Genomic DNA, 20,869 nt, shown 5'->3' on the forward strand with positions numbered 1-20,869 from the left:
GGCCGTTAACAGCGTTGTCTCTGTCAGAAACAATTGTAATATCGTTTAACAGGCGTCATGTTTCGTTCTACATGAAACGTGTTACTGTTCGTCAGGGACCCCTTGTAAAGCGCTTTGAGCACATTTAGTGGATATTGTGATATATATATATATATATATATTTATATATATTTTTATATATATATATATATATATAATATAAGCTCAAATCTTTTAATATTGGTTTCAACGCGTTTCGTGTTCACATGCGTTGTGTCCTTTTTGAAGGCATTCCATTAGACCCGGTTGTGGATGAATGAGGTCATATTTGCAGGCAGTGACAGATAATATTATTGTAAAAGGACGCTTAACAGGCGCTCAGGACTTTATGAAATGAAATGGAAAGCTGGTTCTATATGGTCTGACAGGGGAATGCGTAAAGCATTGTAAAGCGCGCTGACCATAAGGATTTCATTGAAGTGCGCTATACAACTGTTTAAAGTGATACTAGATAGGCTGCTAGAAGCTGTGGACTGTAAAAAGTAATAAAGAAAAATTAATATAACAGCTTCAAACAAGAATAAAATATCAAACACGGAACGTTTCGGGATCTAAAACCCTTCTTCAGCCAACAACAAAAAAACAAAACAATAAAGACATAAATACATTACTAAATTCCAAATAGACGACAGAGATATTTTGTAGTTCCTCTCTGTAGAAACATCTTGGACAGAAGACCTACAAAGTATCTGTCGTCTATTTGGAATAAAGTAATGTATTTATGTCTTTATTGATTTTTGCTGTTGGCTGAAGAAGGGTTTTGAGCCCGAAACATTCCGTTTTTTTTTGTTTTGTTTTTTTGTTTGTTTTTTTTTGTTTTTTTTTTTGCTGTTTTGTTCTTTGTTTTTAAAGCTATTATATTCATTTTTGTTTATTACTTTATATAACTGTTCAGATGTCCAAGAGTTGTGTGTTGAAATCCATGCTTATTAACCTTCATGCTTTGTCAAGAAACAACACACATCATCAATTATTGAATTATCTATAAAGAAAAAAATATTATCGTTAAGACCCGATAGACTTTCTTTCCTTTGGTCCCACGTACATTCTCCCGTCTAGAATCGGCCGGAGGGTATTGGGTTCAACTACTCTTATATTCGTCATGGAGTTACTTCCCTTGGGTTCGTCGTACCTCATAAGTGCCTTTGTGCCGAGTTCCATGGGACTCCTGAACACAAACTCAATGTGAAGCGGATATGCTTGCTGAAAACAGCTTTCTGAAGAAAAAAAAAAGACAAAAAACAGGGAACGATATTTTGAAATACTAGATAATAACAAATTATCCCAGCCCTCCCATAGGGAATGAGATTAGCGGAAGAGTAGCGTCCCTTGATTGGACGTCACCGGCGGAAAAGTTATTAGAGAGAGAACGTCATGTTGGTTGTGCGCATGCGTCTCTAATCCTCGCTTCCGGAGACACTTCACCGAAAGCGAGACGAGAAGACGAGCGAAAAGGACGCTACATGCGCAAAACCATGTTGACGTTCTCTCTGTAAGGTGATGTCTAATCAAGGGACGCTACTCTTCCGCTAATCTCATTCCCTATTGGAAAACCCTATCATTTCTTTGTTAATATACGTCTAATCGTTGAATAATGCTTTGAACGAGTTGAATAAAAAATTTATTCAACGATTGCAGAATATTTTCACACATTTCATTGGTGTGAAATAAGGTGTAAAAGGCAGATGATTGGTAATTATAAATTATCTTTTGTGGTCTAGTGGTATGAGATTCGCTTTCGGATCGAAGGTCCTAGATCGAGCCTCGCGCGGCGCATAGTTGAGTCCTTGGAAAAGGCTCTTTAACTCACATTCTCTCACTACAGTGAGGTGCAAAATGAGTACCTGGCCGTTAACAGCGTTGTGTCTCTGTCGGAGATAATGTAATATCGCCTAACAGGCGTCATGTCTCGTTCAACATGTTACGTGGATGTTGCGCTATATAAAAAGCTCAAGTTTAATTAAATTAAAATAACATCTTTTTGTGAAAAATTATTTAACCTGAGACTTCTTTGAAATCTTAGGTTTCAGAGTGTTTGCCAATTTGGGGATTATCTTATTTTATCGATTCATAATAGGTTTCAACAGTCGTGACGTCACTTCCCTCGTACTGACGCATGGTAACCGATTCTAAACTATCTGAACAATGGTGGACGCCAGTATCTCCATCACAGCCCTCATGAAATACTTCTCTGACGAGCATAAAAGTGGATCCAGAGGGAGGACAAAAACATAATAAATCTGATCATGATTTGACTTTTATACATTCTGATCACATGACATGTGAAAAAAGTTCTAGCCAGCATTAAGAATAAAAAGCACCAATTTTCTTTGTTTAGAACCAAGCTGCTGGTTGCTGGGCGAACGTGAGATCAGACTATTGAATCCTATTTACTCACTCAATCCTAGAGAGTTTTGCTAGTTTTCAAAATTGGAGAAAAAATTTATTAAAAATGAGCAGGTAGTTTTATTCAACTACCATTAGCATGTAAAAGAAAATAATAAGAACATTAGCTTTGATACTACGCCTATAATTTTCTAAGAAAAATAGGCATGGCGTAAAAGTAACCTCAGGTATACTACGGATGTAATCGGTGTTAGGGTTGAGTGAGTTAAAGAGCCAATTATCTTTTTTTGTTTTACAGTTAGTGTGAAGGCATCAGAGAACTTACCATTTCTGGTGACTAACTCCACAGCAACACTCCCCACCCACATCCCATGGGCAATGGGTTTTTTGAAGCCTGCCAACCTAGCCATCCACCAACTCAGATGTTGGGGCTGCCAATCTATCACGGCTTTGCCGTATTTGTACCCGGTGTCCATGTAAGACACGATCACTTCCTCTCTGTAAACCTGGAAATCTGGGGATGACGTGGTGAATAGAGATAGGAGAAATAATAATGGTGATGATGATGATAATAATGATAATAATAAATAATAATAATAATAATAATAATAATAATAATAATAATAATAATAATAATAATATAATAATAATAATAATAATAATATATATAATAATAATAATATATAATATATGATGAATGATGATGATGATGATGATGATGATGATATGATGATGATGATAATATATAATATAATAATAATATAATAATAATAATAATATAATAATAATAATAATAATTAATAATAATATAAATAATAATAATAATAATAATAATAATAATAATAATAATAATAATAATATAATAATATAATATAATAATAATAATAATGATATAATAATAATAATAATAATATAATAATAATATAATAATAATAATAATAATAAAATAATAATAATAATAATAATAATAATAATAATAATAATAATAATAATAATAATAATAATAATAATAATCAATCTATATTTTGTTAGAGCTTAGGACATATGACTGGAAAACAAAGAAAGCCAAAAGGATATTTTACTTAACATGAAAAAGTTCTAACACATTTTGAAATTATTACACAAATTAGGTGTAGCGCGATCACGTTTTGTAGTTGAATTGGCACTCCAGATCGTATAATGATTTTGTTGAAAGACATTTTTGGATCAGAACACACAATAAAAAGCTAATGTGTTCATATTCGCAGGTCTGGTGACCCAAACTGTTATGGGCTCATTGCTCTTATTGAGATAGCCCCAAACCAACTCAAAACATTGCTCATTACAACGATATTAAATCAAGTCAGTTTTTGCATTCAGTTATAAGATCTAATAACAAGTGCACGTTGGCATTATTATTATCCCTGGTTAAAATAAAGAAAATGTGGGTGGGTTTTTTTTTCAGTGTATGATACAATGAATTATCGATTTACCATCTTTTGCAGGTGGAGCAGTTTTATTGGGTTTGTAGGTGTCGTTTAGCGCCACTCCAGATGACCGGCCCTCCCATACCAGAATGTTGTGTTCGTCATATACCAGCTCTCTGGGGAATTAGGATAATGATAATGATAATAACAAGAAGAAGAAGAAGAAGAAGAAGAAGAAGAAGAAGAAGAAGAAGAAGAAGAAGAAGAAGAAGAAGAAGAAGAAGAAGAAGAAGAAGAAGAATGATAAAGGAGCCGAGATCGATCCTGAGTGAAGTTGAGATTTTTTCTGACTCCTCTGTTTACCCAAAAAGTGACAGGGTCTTTTAGATCTGACGAAAAGTACTCTGCGATAGATTAGAGTCCTATCCAAAGGGCCGCAAGCAATTGCGGTATTGTAGGGCTCTGCAAGACTACTTCTTTTATAACATATTGTTATAATCAATAACACCCTCAGAGAGGAGCCATCAATTGTATCCAGGCAGGCTCTGAATTGGAACAACTTTGGCATACAAAAAGTTGGAAGACCAAAAGAAACATGGCGGATACGATCGGTGGACAGAGAAGTGAGAAAGGCAGACCTTTCATAGAGCTAAATGAGGAAGATGGACTATAGTCGCGAAAGCTGCAAGAGTACCATTGCAGCGCTATGTCGTAACAGATAAAGGGAATGCATCAAGTATGTTTTGCCTTAACTCTCTCCTTACCGATCGTTTTCAGTATTCTCCCAAATGACAGGCTTACCCAGCAGAAAAAAAAAATAATTTTTAAAACTCAATCTCTCTACAAAACAACTTTATGTTCTTATTAATTAAACAAAGATCATTCTTCAAAGTTTGTGATGTAAAAAATAAATCTGAATAGGAAAAATGTATATTGTGTTGTAACAAATGTGACGATTTTGCTGTAGGTGGTAAGGAGAGGGTTAATAGCCTTGTTTTTACGCACGACCATAGTGTGTTACAGCACACGAAGCAACGTCCAATCGAAACGAAATAATGCTCCATACATATCATCAGGACTTTTTCAAATTCCTAACGGGGAAGCCGCAATATTTGCTTGGGGGTAGGGGGGGGAGGGGAGGGGGAAGCTTATTACAATCAGGAACTCATTTATTTCAAAAACCATACTAATTTACAGTGAAAATTTACATAGACTGAGTCGAGTCTTTTCAGCCATCATCGATTGAATTAGTCCGGTAATAAAGTGAAGGTGTGCGCAAATGGATCTGACAACAGAGCGGCCATTTTTGCCATTCCCAACATCAGATTAGCAAATTTTCGAAATAATCATTTGAGTCAACGGTTGACAGAATTATCCGTAATTTTTTTTAAAGGTTTGTATTTTGCTTGAATATCAATCTGTAAAATATAGTTTTATCATTTTTAGATTTGTCAGTAAAAATTAAACATGGACTGCACGGATCAATTTTGACCCCTCCCAATATTTTAAAATAAAAATCGATTACCTTAATACGCCTTCCACGCCCCTAGTCGTCTTCCGGTACTCCGTGCCTCTGATATCGATACTAAACCGTCCGGTCAGCAAAGATCGCAGGTCTTGATGAACGGTTATCTCCTGCTTGGTATGGAACCCGCCTGAAAGGAGAAAGGGCATCTTACTTCACCGATATATATATATATATATATATATATATATATATATATATATATATATATATATATATATATATATATATATATGTATATTTAAATATGTAACCAATCACCAATCATCTCATAGCAGCGTGGATCAGCGGTACGGTCTTTGCTTCGTACCCGAAAGGCACCGAGTTCGATCACCGCCGATGCGCTGTGGTGCCTTGAAGAAGTCACCTCTCCCTTGTTCAATTTGAGGCGCTGCACTGCGGCTGACGCTTGAGTTATTCCAGTCTTCCCTTGGAATAGACCAAAGAGACAAATTTACCCATGGGATGAATAAAGGGAATTTTTAAAAAATATTTTATATCAGAACCGGAGACAGCGATGTATGGAGACGCGAAACTCCCCAAGTGGAAATAGGGTATTAAATTACCTGAAGGCTGGTGAACTCGCTTTCAGCATTCTGGCCCAAGATTGTGGAATTTGCTACCACATGAGATACGATCCTCGTCTTCATTAGAGGATTTCAAGCGTCGATTGAAGATATTCTTATTCTGACAGGTTTTCTTTTGATTGTGTGTATAATTAGCGTTGTTCGTGTACTGTGTTAGGGTTTAACCCTCTCCTTAACAACTAAAGGAAAATCGTCACATTCGTTACGACACAACCAACATTTTTCTTATTCAAATTATTCTCTTGTACATCATAAAATTTAAAGAAAATGAACCGTATGTTGTAGAGTATGTTTTGCTAAAGAAATTATTTATCACAAGGATTTTACTGCTATTGTGTTTGAGTGACAAAAATCTATTTTGTGTTAGTTGGGTGTGAAGTTTTGGGGAATATCCTGAAAATGGCTGGTAAGGAGAGAGTTAAACTATGGTATGCACCCAGAGCCCTCCAGATGAAGAGATGTTTGGCGCACTATAAATCTATACCATTATTATTATTATTATTATTATTATTATTATTATTATTATTATTATTATTATTATTATTATTATTATTATTATTATTATTATTATTATTATTATTATTATTATTATTAATATATTTTGAATCAAAATAAATGCTGGATAGGGTGACAGGCGGAGGAAAACCCTAAAGAAAAAGAAAAAAAAAATCAAGAAATGACCTGTGAGCCGTGCTGTGTTTTGAAAACATTTATATCTAAAAATTTGGCCAGAAACTCGTCCTTAAAATATCCATCGATTAAAATGGTCAAAAACTATCGGACCTGGGACATTAAGGAAGACTTCGCAAAGTCCCAGGTCTGAGAGATTTTTTTGCCAAAATAAGAGTCATTTTAATCGATTGATTTTTAAAAGACGATTTTTTTAAATCAAAAATGTTATATACTTACGTATTTTGTTCTGTTTTGTTTGTTTTATTTGTTTGTTGTTTTTTTTTGTTTTTTTTTGGTTTTTTTTTGGGGGGGGGTTGTTGTTTTTTTGTTTTGTTTTGTTTTTTTTGGGGTTTTTTTTGTGCTTTTATTTTTCAGAGTGCGCCAGAGCTCTGACAAGGTTAACTGTAAAATAAGCTGCGAAGGTAAGTGGTCTGAACATGGAAACCTTCATTTGACGGCTTTCTACTCGCCTGCGTGACATATTCAAGCATGCATGTCAAATAAATTTAAAGAATAGTCTGTCAAATTCTGAAGAGGTGTGTTTGAAACATGCTAGACAAAGCAGAAAGAAAAATACAAGAACAGAAAACATCCCCCCAAAAAATTAGCCTGCCTCTTTTTCCATCTGTCATCCTTCTCCATTTTCAAACCGAGTGACTCAGTTAAACCCAGGGACATAAAGGAAAGGACTCTAAACAAAGCGGGCGTGCTCTATCTTCTTTTCGTTTGTAAAATACGAGAACTACGGACATGCGCAGAGCCATTTCCGTGTTAATGGATTACTGGGTCTAAATTTCAAGTGCTTAGCTTAGATTCCTCTTAATTCTCTGAAAAATAATGTCGGAAGTCTTTGCAATTTTTGCAACCATAAGAGTTGATATGATATAAATCGTTATTTCAATAATAATGGTTAACTTTAGAATTATAAAATTCACACTACGTTCCCTAATAAACGCTAAATTAGTTTAATACTTGATTCAAAAATTCTTGTGGTACGATGGATGCGCCCCCTTTCACTGCAGGCTTTTAAGCAAGTCAATTTTAAAAGTTTAATTTCAAACTTATATGCATGATATGTGTGATTTTTCCAAATTGTCACGAAAAATTTTTTGTTTTTTGTTTTGAAAAAACATAAAATATTTATTTTATAACAAATAAAATCAAGCTGTTTACAGTAACAGTTCCGAAGTTTCTCCCGCCTTGTTTTTACACTAGTGTTGGACGATAACAGAAATTTTCGATATCAATACGATACGATATAAGTGCGAATCTGATATTTTAACAAGAAATAATGATAATCACTTCCTTCGTTTAATCTTATCTATGGAAACGGCAACTGTTATCATTCGCAGCTTGATTGTTGCATTTATAAACCCAACATGTATGAAGCATGATGGTTTTATAAATATAAATCAATAATTCCGGGAGAAATATCGGTTGAAAAGGTCGTTTAATTTTTAATCGAAGCGAGGGAAAATAGCAAAAGATGGCGCCTCGTCAGACAAGAAGAGTGTATTGATAGCCCAATCTTTTAATTCATCAAACGAAAAGAGCCACTTCCGGTATGACATAGTAATAACAGCTGATCGACTCACGGGAAATTCTTCTTCGTTGGCCATCTAGTCATATCTATGGTTAAACCAAAGTGCTCTCTCTCTCTCTCTCTCTCTCTCTCTCTCTCTCTCTCTCTCTCTCTCTCTCTCTCTCTCTCTCTCTCTCTCTCTCTTGTTAAATTGACGTTTCTGTTATGTTCACCAGATGTGAAGTATAATATGAAGCCATTGAATACTTCATAAGTTGGGAACTGTTTCGAGTAGGTACCTCAATTTTTAGTTAATTCTAGATATGTAATCAAGTGTCTGTCATTGTAGGACCTGAACGTAGATACACATATTTTCAGGTCTCGTAACGGAACGAATTTATGGGCCAGGTTTAACATTGTTGCAATGGACAATGTTTTACGATGATTAAAGAGTAGTTCCATTACAACAATGATAATGTAACTATTTGGTTTATCAGACCTGCAAATAAGTACACGTCGAGCTGAACCGTTGTGCTTCTGTTTTGTTTTGTTGTGTTCATTTCTATTGTGGGTCGTTTTCCTTTTATCTTCCTTTGTGTTTGCTAATTGTTTCGTTTTGGTGGCTTTTTTTGTTGTTGTTGTTTTATTGTTGTTTTGTTTTGCTTTGTTTTTTGTTGTTTTTGTTTTTTTTGTGTGTTTTTCTTGGTTGATGTTTTGGAATAAAATATTTCTTTCAGTCTTGCGTTTTGGAATTTGAATTTTGAATGTATGAGATGGAGAAAAATACAAATTATGACGAATCATTTCATTTCATTTCATTTCATTGTATCAATTGAACTCGTTATATTTTTTTTATTTGCAATAACACATATTCGCAAGCTCGTAGTGTTATTGGGCACGATATAAATAACCCGTTTAATAAATAATACAAAGAAATCAAAGAATCGTACATTCAACAAAGATATGACTTTTAGAGAAAAATGATTATCACATGCTTTAAAAAACGAAATACAGCAATAAATTGTCTACTGTGGTGTTTCCTCACCTAAACATCTGGTCCTAGCGAAATACGATGCTCCAATTGCCACAATGGGTTTGTTGAAGTATCCAAACATGAAACACGACGGGACTTCTGTATGGTGACCTTTGAAGTTGATGCTCTCACGGAAGAGTCGCAGTTGACGGTGCAGCATACCGTGTGAAAAAAAAAACCCAGCATTCTGTTATCACCGACAATACCTATTTAAAGTTGAGCTTTTATATAGCGCAATAACATCCACTAAACGTGCTCAAAGCCGCTTTACTAGGGGTTCCTGGACAACAGCAACACTTAACATGTAGAACGAGACATGACGACTGTTAGGCGATCTTACAATTTTGTTTTCGACAGAGACAACGCTGTAAACGGCCAGGTACTCATTTTACACATGAGTACAGTGAGAGAATGTGAGTAAAGAGGCATTTCCAAGGACTCAACTATGCGCCGAGCGTGGCTCGAACCCAGGACTTTCCTATCCGAAAGAGTACCACTAGAAGAAGAAGAAGAAGAAGAAGAAGAAGAAGAAGAAGAAGAAGAAGAAGAAGAAGAAGAAGAAGAAGAAGAAGAAGAAGAATAACAACAACAACAACAACAAGTAGTTACACCATGGATGTGAAAACCCTTGATACAAAAACTCACTAGCAGTCAACAACAATCAGTTTTTCCGATTGATGGGGCTCGAATCTTTCCAGGGTTTTGTATTTATGGGTCTTGTTGATTTCTGAAGAGAAAAAAAAACACAAACTTGAATGGAAAGCTATAATCATTTCCAAGTGGAATATCTCTCTCTCTCTCTCTCTCTCTCTCTCTCTCTCTCTCTCTCTCTCTCTCTCTCTCTCTCTCTTTTTTTTTTTTTTGTTCTTTCTTTCTCTTTCTCTCTCTCTCTCTCTCTCTCTCTCTCTCTCTTTCTCTCTCTCTCTCTCTCATTTCTATCTATCTATCTATCTATCTCTTTTGTTCTTTCTTTCTTTCTCTCTCTCTTTCTCTCTCTCTCTATCTATCTATCTCTCTCTGTCTCTCTCTCTTTCTTTCTCTCTCTTTCTCTCTCTTTCCTTCTTTCTCTCGTTCCTTCCCCCTCCTCTCTCTCTCTCTCTCTCTCTCTCTATCTATCTATCTATCTATCTATCTATCTAGCTATCCATCTATCTATCTTACTCTCTATTTCTGTATCTATCTATATCCTCTCACTCTCTATTGCCAGTTCTCCTAGACATTGAACCTGTTCACAAATACCATTCCTTATCCCTGTCATCGAAATAACAACTACAAACCCGAACACGATCAGGCAAAAGTGAATTAATCATTGTACTAGAGTAGTATGTAGACTAGAATCGGCCATCAGGGGCAGCGTGGCTCAGCGGTACGGTCTTTGCTTCGTACCCGAAAAGTACCGAGTTCGTTCACTAGCCGCTGTGTTGTGTGGCCTCGAGCAAGTCACCTCGCCCTAGCTCAATTTGCGGTGCTGCACTGCGGCTGACGCCTGAGTTATTCCAGTCTTCCCGTGGAATAGACCCTAGAGACAAATTTCCCCTATGGGATTAATAAAGGGAATATTTTTTCGAATATATTATTATATTATTATTATATATTTATTATTATTATTATTTATTATTTATTATTATTTTATTATTATTATTATTATTATTATTATTATTATTATTATTATTATTATTTATTATTATATTATTATTATTATTATTATTATTATTATTATTATTATTATTATTTATTATTATTATATTTTATTATTATTATTATTATTATTATTATTATTATTATTATTATTATTATTATTATTATCATTATTCCTCTTCCACCAACCAAAGGACAGAATTTAATTGACTCGATAGGGAAACCTAATGATATATTTATTTTTCTAGCTCGTGCAGCGATTGGTTAACACGTCCGGCGATTCAAAGCGCAAGAATGCAGGGATCTCATTATCATACCTGCATTTTCATCCACTTTCTCTATCACATCGCCAGGATGCGGGTACAAAACACCTCTCTTCATGTAGAAGGCTTGCATTACGGCACAGAAATAGTGTCTGAAAAGAAAATTAAATTCATTTACTATATGATAATGATAATGATATTTGATATAGCGCCCAAATAAAACCCAACTCAATGTGGCCTGTATGGAAAAAGGGTTACTTCCCAAGACAGCCCTGCACTGGACAGCAGGTTACAGGAAGAGAAAGTGGGGAAGACCCAAAGAATTAAAGGAAGCAGGCCTGTCCTAGAATTCAGCCACCGACCGCCAAGTGTGGCTATGTGGTCTTGTGGTATGACACTCGCTTTCTGATCGGAAGGTCTTGGGTTCGAGCCTCGCTCGGCGCATAGTTGAGTCCTTGGAGAAAGCTCTTTACTCACATTCTCTCACCGTACTCAGGTGTAAAATGAGAACCTGGCCGTTAACAGTGTTATCTCTGCCAAAAAAATTATAACATCGCCTAACAGGCGTCATGTCCCGTCCTAAATGTTAAATGTTGCTGTTGGCCAGGGACCCATTGTAAAGTGCTTTGAGCACATTTAGTGGATATTGCGCTATATAAAAGCTCAATTATTATTATTATTATTATTATTATTATTTATTATTATTATTATTATTATATTTATTATTATTATTATTATTATTATTATTATTATTATTATTATTATTATTATTATTATTATTATTATTATTTATTATTTAAAAGCAGGCGACAGCAAAAATGGAGATGTCAGGTGGATGCCCTGTGTTTCTCAATGCCCCAAGTGGATTAAGTAAGTAAGTAACTATAAATCCAAAAATGTTAAGCAATTTTTTCTAACAAATTTCTGTCCAGCCAAAAAGTCTGCCGTACCCTGGAAAAAACACGTAACTTTAGAATTTAGGCCAGAAATATCGTCCTCCAAATATCGATCGATTAAAATGATCCTCGTCTTGTCATAAACTCTGAAGCCTGAGACTTAGTTTTTGTCAAGATGATTGGGTGGTAATTTTTTCTGACCCCCCCTCCTGTCCACTCAGTAGTGGTTATCTAGGTCTGTTAGATCTGGCGGAAAAAAACTTTGCGATAGCTAGACTAGCGTTATACCCAGAGGTAGTGCTAAAACAGGACGCTAGTTTTGAAAAAAAAAATGGAGGTTAAAATTTGGATAAGGCTACACAGAGCATAAAACTTAGATCTAGATTGTGATCATGAACAAAATTGGTGAGTGAGTGAGTGAGTGAGTGAGTGAGTGAATGAGTGAGTGAGTAAGTCAGTCAGTCAGTCAGTGAGTCAGTGAGTGAGTCAGTGAGTGAGGAAACTGAAAATTCCAAGGGAAATCAATTGATGTGTCGTTTTTGACAAACCAAATAGTCCCATTCCAAGATACAATCTATTATTCAAAACTAATAACTATAATTATACATAACAGAGAGATGATATACAGATAGAGAAAAAGATCGTCTCTCAAAAATGTACAAAACAATTGACTGTCAATTGACCCGCTCAGGATCTGAGAGGGCGGCGTGGTTCAGCGGTACGGTCTTTGCCTCGTACCCGAAAAGTACCGAGTTTGATCATCAGCCGCTGCGCTGTGTGCCCTTAAGCAAGTCATCTCGCCCTAGCTCAATTTGCGGCGTTGTACTGCGGCTAACGCCTGGGTTATTTCAGTCCTCCCTTGGAATAGACCCTTGAGTCAAATTTCCCTTATGGGATGAATAAAGGGAATTTAATTTATTTATTTTATTTAGAATAAAACTCGATCTTTTATATTGCGCAATATCCACTAAACGTGCTTAACGAGCTTAACAAAGGGTCCCTGACCAACAGCAACACATAACACGAAGAACGAGACATGACGCCTGTTAGGCGATATTAAATTTTCTTTTCCGACAAGGACAACGCTGTTATCAGCCAGGTACTAATTTTACACGTAAGATAATGTGAGTAAGAGTCTTTTTCAAAGGACTCAACTATGCTCCGAGCGAGGTTCGAACCCAGGACCTTCCTATTCGAAAGCGGGTGTCATACCACAAGACCACATATCCGCACCAAACATGGGGGTAGAAGCGTTGCCATCGTTATGTTATAGCCTGATACTGAAATCCAAAAGGACTGGCAGTTTGACGTCATTATTTGGTTTTTGCACCGCCTAGTGAGTTGTCCTTAGTAGAGCTCATGGAAACAAGTTATTTCATTGGTTGAACTATTGAATACAACTCACCATTTGTTTTCTTTTGTGGCAAAAGACTGGCATTTTGACGTCATTTTTTGGTCAGTATCAGGCCATAACTTTACGAAGGCCACGGTAGAAGACACAGCAAATGACGTCTTTGCCTTGCATGTTTAGGAGATCCCATCCAGGAATCGGTTTTAACCAGTAGATTTTTGACAAATCAAAACGTGGAATTTGGGACACACCTTCAAACATGCTCGGACAAACGTGGTTGGCTGTTTATAAACAACAACGTGAATGAAATCGACCTTTCTCTGATCATTGTTAATGCTTCTATAGATAGTATAGATAGTGTGCGCTTGGCTAAGAAGCTCACAACATTGCCATCCGGAAGTATAACGGACCAACACCCAAAATTATGTGTAACCATGAACTTTTATAGTCTGGATAATACAGTTAAGTGAGAACTACTCATAACGTGGACGGCAAAAAAACATTAACAAAGGCCTGAGTGACGTCAACTTCATTCTATCTATACCGCCAATTGGCTGACTAGTTATCACACGAGTTTCTTGATCATACTGTTAACGTTTAAGTTTACACAATTTTCTGTGTTGTTCAATTGATCAAGCAGTAGAACAGTGGGTATTTTACTTAGACACATAGCATCGATAGTAAAACCCTGTGTAGTTCGCTATGTTTAGCAATCACTGTCGTTGTTTACATTATGACGACTGTGAGAGATGCGAGGTTATCTAAGTGTCTTTTCTTGGTAGAGAGGCTGAACGCTTTATCTCTGTCGAAAAAAAAATTAATTACCCCTTACAGGCGCTATGACTCTTTGTACATATTAAGTATTGCTATTTGCTTCGGACCCCTTCAGTAAAGCGCCTTGAGCACATTTAGTAGATTTTTTTTAAATGTATATAAAAGCCCACCTTTAAAAAAAAAAAGTAATTTTGACTCACTTTGCCACTCCTTTTGTGTCCCTTCATCTGACAATCCTGGGGTGATCAAAGTCCACGACCAGCATCTTGTACAACCACCATATAAAGAATATAGACGACAAAATAAATCCCACAATTCCATACAGAAGAGTCAGCCAGAATCCCATGGTGCTTTTGGTCTTTTTACTTGATGGTGAAACTTGAAACTTGTTGATAACAAATCACTAGCAAAAACAGATGCGTACGTTTACAACTCTTTATATCTTTTAAAGTTTACTGTATCCTCTTTTTCTTAGAGGTAAAGTATTGAAATTAATGGAAACCGTATATTTGTTTGCGTATAATATAGTCAAAGCTTACATCAAATATGTAGTTTAATAGTAACAAATCACTTGTTTCATAAAGAATATGAGATCATAAATTTTCATAAAAGTTCAAGCAAAAAGTTTTTGGACATCTATGGAAATGTTTATCTTGTTGTTTTCTTTAACGAGATCAAATAATCATAACGCAATTTACCCTGTTATAATATTATCAGATTTATTCCTATTAACTTCTTATATCACGAATACGAATTTGAAAACTGCTAAGACTGTAAACAGCATAGAGGTCCAAATACAAGAGTGTCTATCTCTTTTCAGAGACACTACACGCTATGGATATTGACAATGCACTGACGCCTGTCAGGCGTTGTTAAGTAACTTTATATGTCCAGTCAATGATCAATCAGCGGCAGGTAGGCGTGTGACCATCTGGAGAGAACGGATGTAAGAGTGGTCATCATTAACATTGAATTAAGGTCTTATCGGTTACAACGCTTTTTATCTTTTTTTTTCCAGAAAACTTGTTCATCGATTATTGACAAATTAACCAGTTTACTGCCGTACTCTGGAAAACACGTATTTAAAAATTTGGCCAGAAAACTCGTCCTTCAAATATCGATCGATTTAAATGACCCTCATCTTGGCAAAAACTCTCAAATCTGGGATTTAAAGGAATACTTTGCGAGGTCCCAGGTTTGAGAGTTTTTGGCCAAGATGAAAGTCATTTAAATCGATCGATATTTGGAAGACGAATTTTCTGTCCAAATGTTTATATACGAGTTTTTCCAGAGTACGGCAGTAAACTGGTTAAGGTGTACAACTATGTGTTCTTGTGGTATGACACTCGTCTTTGGATAGGAAGGTCTAGGGTTCGAGTCCCGCTCTGAACGGCGCATAATTCAGTCCTTGGAAAAAGCTCGGGCTCTTCACCCATATTATCTCATCGTACTTATGTGTAAAATGAGTACCTGCCTATTAACAGCGTTTTCCCTGTCGGAAGAGAAATTGTAATATCGCCGAACCAGCGTCATGTCTCGTCCTACGTAAAGTCGTTAGCTAGGGATCCCCTTTAAAGCGCTTTGAGCACGGTTAGTGCACGTGCACTATAATATTATAAGATGCTCTAGTTTGAACTGCAATTCATCAAAAACCTCAAAACGGGACTTGTGTATATTTTCTTTGGCGTGTCAGGTCTGAGAAGATTTTTAAGTTCGGGATCTTCTTCTTCTTCTTCTTCTTCTTCTTCTTCTTCTTCTTCTTCTTCTTCTTCTTCTTCTTCTTCTTCTTCTTCTTCTTCTTTGTGGTCGTTGTAGTAGCTCCTTAAACAGAGGATCCAGACTGCAGTTCACATTTATGAATTTCACGACACACACACACACACACACACACACATACAAACTCACTCACACATTCATAATACACGATGTGATCATTCCATCTATGATTTTTTTCACCCGTTTCCAAGCCCCTTTCATGTTCTGTATTGTTTTTAGTTTCTATCAACTCCTGAGGGAGTTCATTCCATAAACGAACGGCGGAGGGAAAGAAAGAGTGTAGGCGGGTGTCTTTTCTTGGTGTTTGAATTGAGTGTTTGTTGTCGTGTCCTCTAACAAGTCTGTTTTGTTTTTTTTATGTAATGTAGTTGGGGAGTTTACTGACACTATGGCTCAGCGATACGGTCCTTGCTTCGTATACCCGAAAGGTATCGGAGTTCGATCGCCCACCGCTCCGCTGCATGGCCTTGAGAAAGTCACCTCACCCTAGCTCAATTTGCGGCGCTGCAATGCGACTGACGCCTGGGTTATTCCAGACTTACCTTGGAATAGACCCTAGAGACAAATTTCCCCTATAGGATGAATAAAGGAAATTTAATTTTTATTTTCTTTTAATTTTAACGCTGGTGTTGCCTGTATTATTTTTTGGAAGGTACATATTCGATTGAAGTAAAACTTTTCCTTTTATTTTTGGCCAAACTCAAACTGTCAACTGCAATTTGTTGTCATATTGGTGTTAGTCGACGTGCACTTATTCGCAGGTCTGATAACCCAATTGATTATGGGCTATTTGTTGTAATGGAAATCCCAAAAACTGACCCCAAACAATTGTCCATTACAACACTGTTTAACTAGGCCCATAATTGAGTTTGGATGTCAGACCTGCATATATGTACACGTCGGTTTTAGTCATTTTACTATCACTAATTACATGATGGAATGTATAGGGTGGTGGGTTTTAGATGATGCGGACATAGCACTGTAAATAAAGAACATGTTCTCGTGCCTGGTTTGTTTGTATTTGATTGATAATAATGATGGTAATGATGATGATGATGGCGATGATGATGATGATCACGATGATGAACATAATGATGACGATGGTGATGTTGGTGGCAGTAAATACCATAACCGTGATAAAGGTTTAAATTAGGGTTGTATCCCTTAAATACCGACAAAAAAGATATACCGTTTTGGGAGCGATCGATCACAAAGAATGTCATGAGATCATCCGCCATTTTGGGTGACCACATCTCGATTCTCGAAAGCCACTCGGCTGACGTGAACCTATTTGAAGGTCTGATAACCCAAATAGAAATAGTCTTAAACAAACACAAAATATTCCCCATTACAACAATGTTAAATCAAGCCCGTAATTCATTCCAGCTATCAGACCTATAAATTATAGGTGCACATCATGCACTACTGGTCTTCTCGAACTGCCCTAACCTCTCTAGTTTCTTATGCATGATTAACTTGAACATCAGATCGTTATGACACGAAATGTCACTATCGCTAATGAGAAGGTATTCATTGATTTAGATTGCAACTTTGAATCATGGGGCGTCGTGAATTTATGGTAATGAAGCATGTGTTGCCCAAAATAGCAGTTTTCTCATCGAGATTAAAATCAAAACACGAGGGTTACCTAGCTATGAGAATGTTACTTGTTGGCGTAAGAGCTTAATGAGGATTCCATGCATCATCGGGTTCATTAGGATAATTAATGGAGCATGTTATGTAAAGCTCACCACCTGTGTTTGCATGTATTGTGGATGATACATGTCATAATGTACCCACAAAATGACATGCCGTGATTATCCCAGGAGTGGGCTGGATATAGATACAAAAGATCCAACTCGGTCATCACACGCCTTTGGGCGTTTTGGACCAATGAATTATAGAATCCCATTGAAGGTGTCATGTATGAACATTGTGCGTATAATTTTGAGTGTAGATCAAAAAAAATTCTGGCGGCACCAAGAAAGATAACAGGGTACTTTTTGTTTCAGAGATAGGGAAAATTCAGCTCGAACTCGAATAGTTAATATTTAGAACTCATTACAGTGTCGAACACAATTGTTTCAAATGATCATTTCTTTGACTGAATATGATATTGTTATGGACAACTCAATCAAAGTTTCAATTTTGTAAATCTATTATTGCTATCCACCACCTCGTAAATATTGTGATTTGTGATACATATTCAGCGGCTTGGCATGCTTACAGTATAAGGTGGTGCCAGACGAAAATGACTTACACATGCCCACATTTGTAAATATAAAAGAAAGAAAAAAAAACTTACATACTTGTAAAGTAAATTTGCATGGTGATGTGTCTATCCCTGCAAATCTTTTCAATAGTTTGTTTATATAAATCACGAACGAATATACTGATTGGAGTTTGGACACTGGGGGAAATGGCTAAAGGGACACATGCAGACATTGAATGTCAATCGAACAAAGGGTAATTTCAAAACTTACAAAGCGTAAGAATGTTAACAGCCCATGGCCTATTAAAAGAGTACTGTAGTTACGTCATGAAACAACCCCATTCCACTTCGGAAATCAAACACGACACCATGCAAGATCTCTCTCTCTCTCTCTCTCTCTCTCTCTCTCTCTTTTCTCTTTATATATATATATATATATATATATATATATATATATATATATAAATACCTATCTGTGTGTGTGAGGGAGAGAGAGAGAGAGAGAGAGAGAGAGAGAGAGAGAGAGAGATGAACGCGCGCACATACACACACACACACACACACACAAAGTCAAACACGCATATTCACGCGAAGATCATGTATTTAGCATATAGCATCACTATCAAGAAATGTTTGCCTTAACTCGTTCACATTCCTTCATATCAATTTTTGCAGCAATAATAATAATAATAATAATGATGATGATATGATGATGATGATGATGATGATGATGATGATGATGATGATGATGATGATGATGATGATGATGATGATGATGATGACGATGATGATGATGATGAGATGATGATGATGATGATAATGATAATGATAATAATAATAATAATAATAATAATAATAATAATAATAATAATAATAATAATAATAATAATAATAATAATAATAAATAAAATTAATATATACAATAATCACGACAGAGAGAGAGAAATAAATGAACTTAATAATCGTGATTTTGATAATAATAAAGATGGTCGAAGTTACCATACTATGACTAAGACGTAAATGACCAACATTAGCTATTTTTCCCCCAGTCCAACAGAGTTGGAGCAAAAATTTCTCGGCACCTGAGGCAGGTTTTTTCTCGTATGTGAAGATAGTAAAAATTCGGGCCATTTTCTCAGGTATTCAATGTGTAAATATAGTATAGTAATAGCCTTAAATGGTGCCAGCAACAATCCGCTCCTTGCAATCGTTTGAGTGGGGAAATCCAGTCACTCGCTCAGCCATGAACAGTCGCTGACAGTCATCAACGGACTGTGTGAATCGGGAGAAAAGCGTGGATAGAAGGCGTTGTGACAGAAAGGGAGTCTGTTTCGCACTGTTGATAAAAGGCGATATATACCATTTCTCAGTTTTATACATTTTTTTAAATGCTGTTATCCATTTTTAAAACATGGATGTGGTGCCAGGCACCATTTGAACCAATAGAGCCACGCCCATGTACATATTGCAAGCAAGGAGGAGGAGAGAGAGGAAGAGAAAGAAAAAAAAAAAAAAAAAGAGAGAGAGAGAGAGAGAGAGAGAGAGAGAGAGAGAGAGAGAGAGAGAGAGAGAGAGAGAGAGAGAGAGAGTCGACGACAACGACGCAGATGAAGAAGAGAAATTACCTCCAATTTCTGCCGGCTATACAAGTAATGTATTAAGCAGAGAATATTTTCATCTCGTCGGAGCACAGTTTCCACCTTTGTTTCTTTATTCGCGTACTGGCTGGTTGTACTCTGCATCTGTCATATACACATCTTCATTACTGATTTCTCTGGCCAACGTGCCCCAATATCTCTAAAACGAATATGATTGTAAAATGTAGTAAATTGTGAAAGGACAAGCATTCCTTTTTTTTTGTTTATTATATATGGGTTTTACGGCGCTTGCAACACATTTAGGTCATATCAACGCCAGTAAAAAGGAAGAAAATGAAGGTGGGGAATTCTAAAATTACAATTAAAGCACACGAGAAAAGTTAAGACAAAGGAGAATTGGTTCAAAACGGGAACAAATGTAGATTCCAAGAGCATAACATCAATATACTTAGTTTGAGATCATCAAATATTCTCCTCCAAACACCAGCACAGGATGCCACTAAGTGGAATACATTCAAATGTTTACAAAACAAAATTTAAACAATCTGTGCATAACAGAGAGATCATTTACAAGGAAAAAATGTCACCTCTCAAAACAAACACTATACATTTGACTGTTTCCTCTCATTCAAGGACTCCGGTAAGGGCCAGGACAAAACCAAGTAATGCCAATTACAAGACAAAGACAGAAAGTAACTGGAAAAACAAATACGGGGAGATAGAAGACACAGAAGACGCAGCAAATGACCTCCTTCCTACCACGGGAGGTCAAAAGACCCCACCAAGGGATCCCTCTTTCAACTTAGCAGAAATGCTAAAAACAAGTAGTGGTGGGTGGATTTCTTTTCTGCATTTATGAACCATCTTAAAGTTCCAGGTAGCTGCTGTACAATGCAATGCTCAACCAGATGATTTGTGATTCCTGGATCATAACCCTACGAATGCAAGTGAGCAACTCGACCAATTCCCATTGTGCATAATGAATGCCGTTAGAAAGGTCCTGCACCGACAATTTGTTGGTCTCCGAGCAATGTAATGGGAATACTCTCAAACCAACGGAAATGTTGACCATTACAACAATGTTAAGTCAAGCCAATAATTGCGTCCATTTATCAGATCTGCAAATATGCGCACGTGAATTTTAACCTTTTTAAAATTGCATTTTTGTTTGTTTGTGTACTTCATTTTTTTAAATTTGCTTTCGTTTGTCGGTGTTAATGTTTTGTTTTCT

The 20,869-nt window shown here is 36.2% G+C and overlaps 1 protein-coding gene across 2 annotated transcripts in view; it reads right to left on the reverse strand.

Annotated features, from left to right (window-relative positions):
* Positions 1 to 209: 209 nt before the first annotated feature.
* The window catches only part of LOC144963262 (uncharacterized), a 126,986-nt gene continuing 106,326 nt past the window's right edge, over positions 210 to 20,869 (reverse strand). Inside the window, exons 1-8 of one of the 2 annotated variants that reach the window (XM_078897132.1) lie at positions 14,253 to 14,919; positions 11,086 to 11,183; positions 9,776 to 9,857; positions 9,143 to 9,291; positions 5,317 to 5,446; positions 3,858 to 3,967; positions 2,711 to 2,899; positions 210 to 1,256 (exon numbers count right to left, since the gene is read on the reverse strand). In XM_078897132.1, coding sequence (XP_078753258.1) covers positions 1,045 to 1,256; positions 2,711 to 2,899; positions 3,858 to 3,967; positions 5,317 to 5,446; positions 9,143 to 9,291; positions 9,776 to 9,857; positions 11,086 to 11,164 — 951 coding nt within the window. In that variant the 5' untranslated portion in view covers positions 11,165 to 11,183; positions 14,253 to 14,919 and the 3' untranslated portion in view covers positions 210 to 1,044. Of the gene's footprint in view, positions 1,257 to 2,710; positions 2,900 to 3,857; positions 3,968 to 5,316; positions 5,447 to 9,142; positions 9,292 to 9,775; positions 9,858 to 11,085; positions 11,184 to 14,252; positions 14,920 to 20,869 lie in introns of those variants that run through there. The other variant, XM_078897131.1, reaches the window with a different exon arrangement.

The sequence above is a fragment of the Berghia stephanieae genome, chromosome 1 (assembly GCF_034508935.2).
Source record: "Berghia stephanieae isolate SIO BIC M18660-M18661 chromosome 1, UCSD_Bste_1.3, whole genome shotgun sequence".
Lineage (NCBI taxonomy): Eukaryota > Metazoa > Mollusca > Gastropoda > Nudibranchia > Aeolidiidae > Berghia > Berghia stephanieae.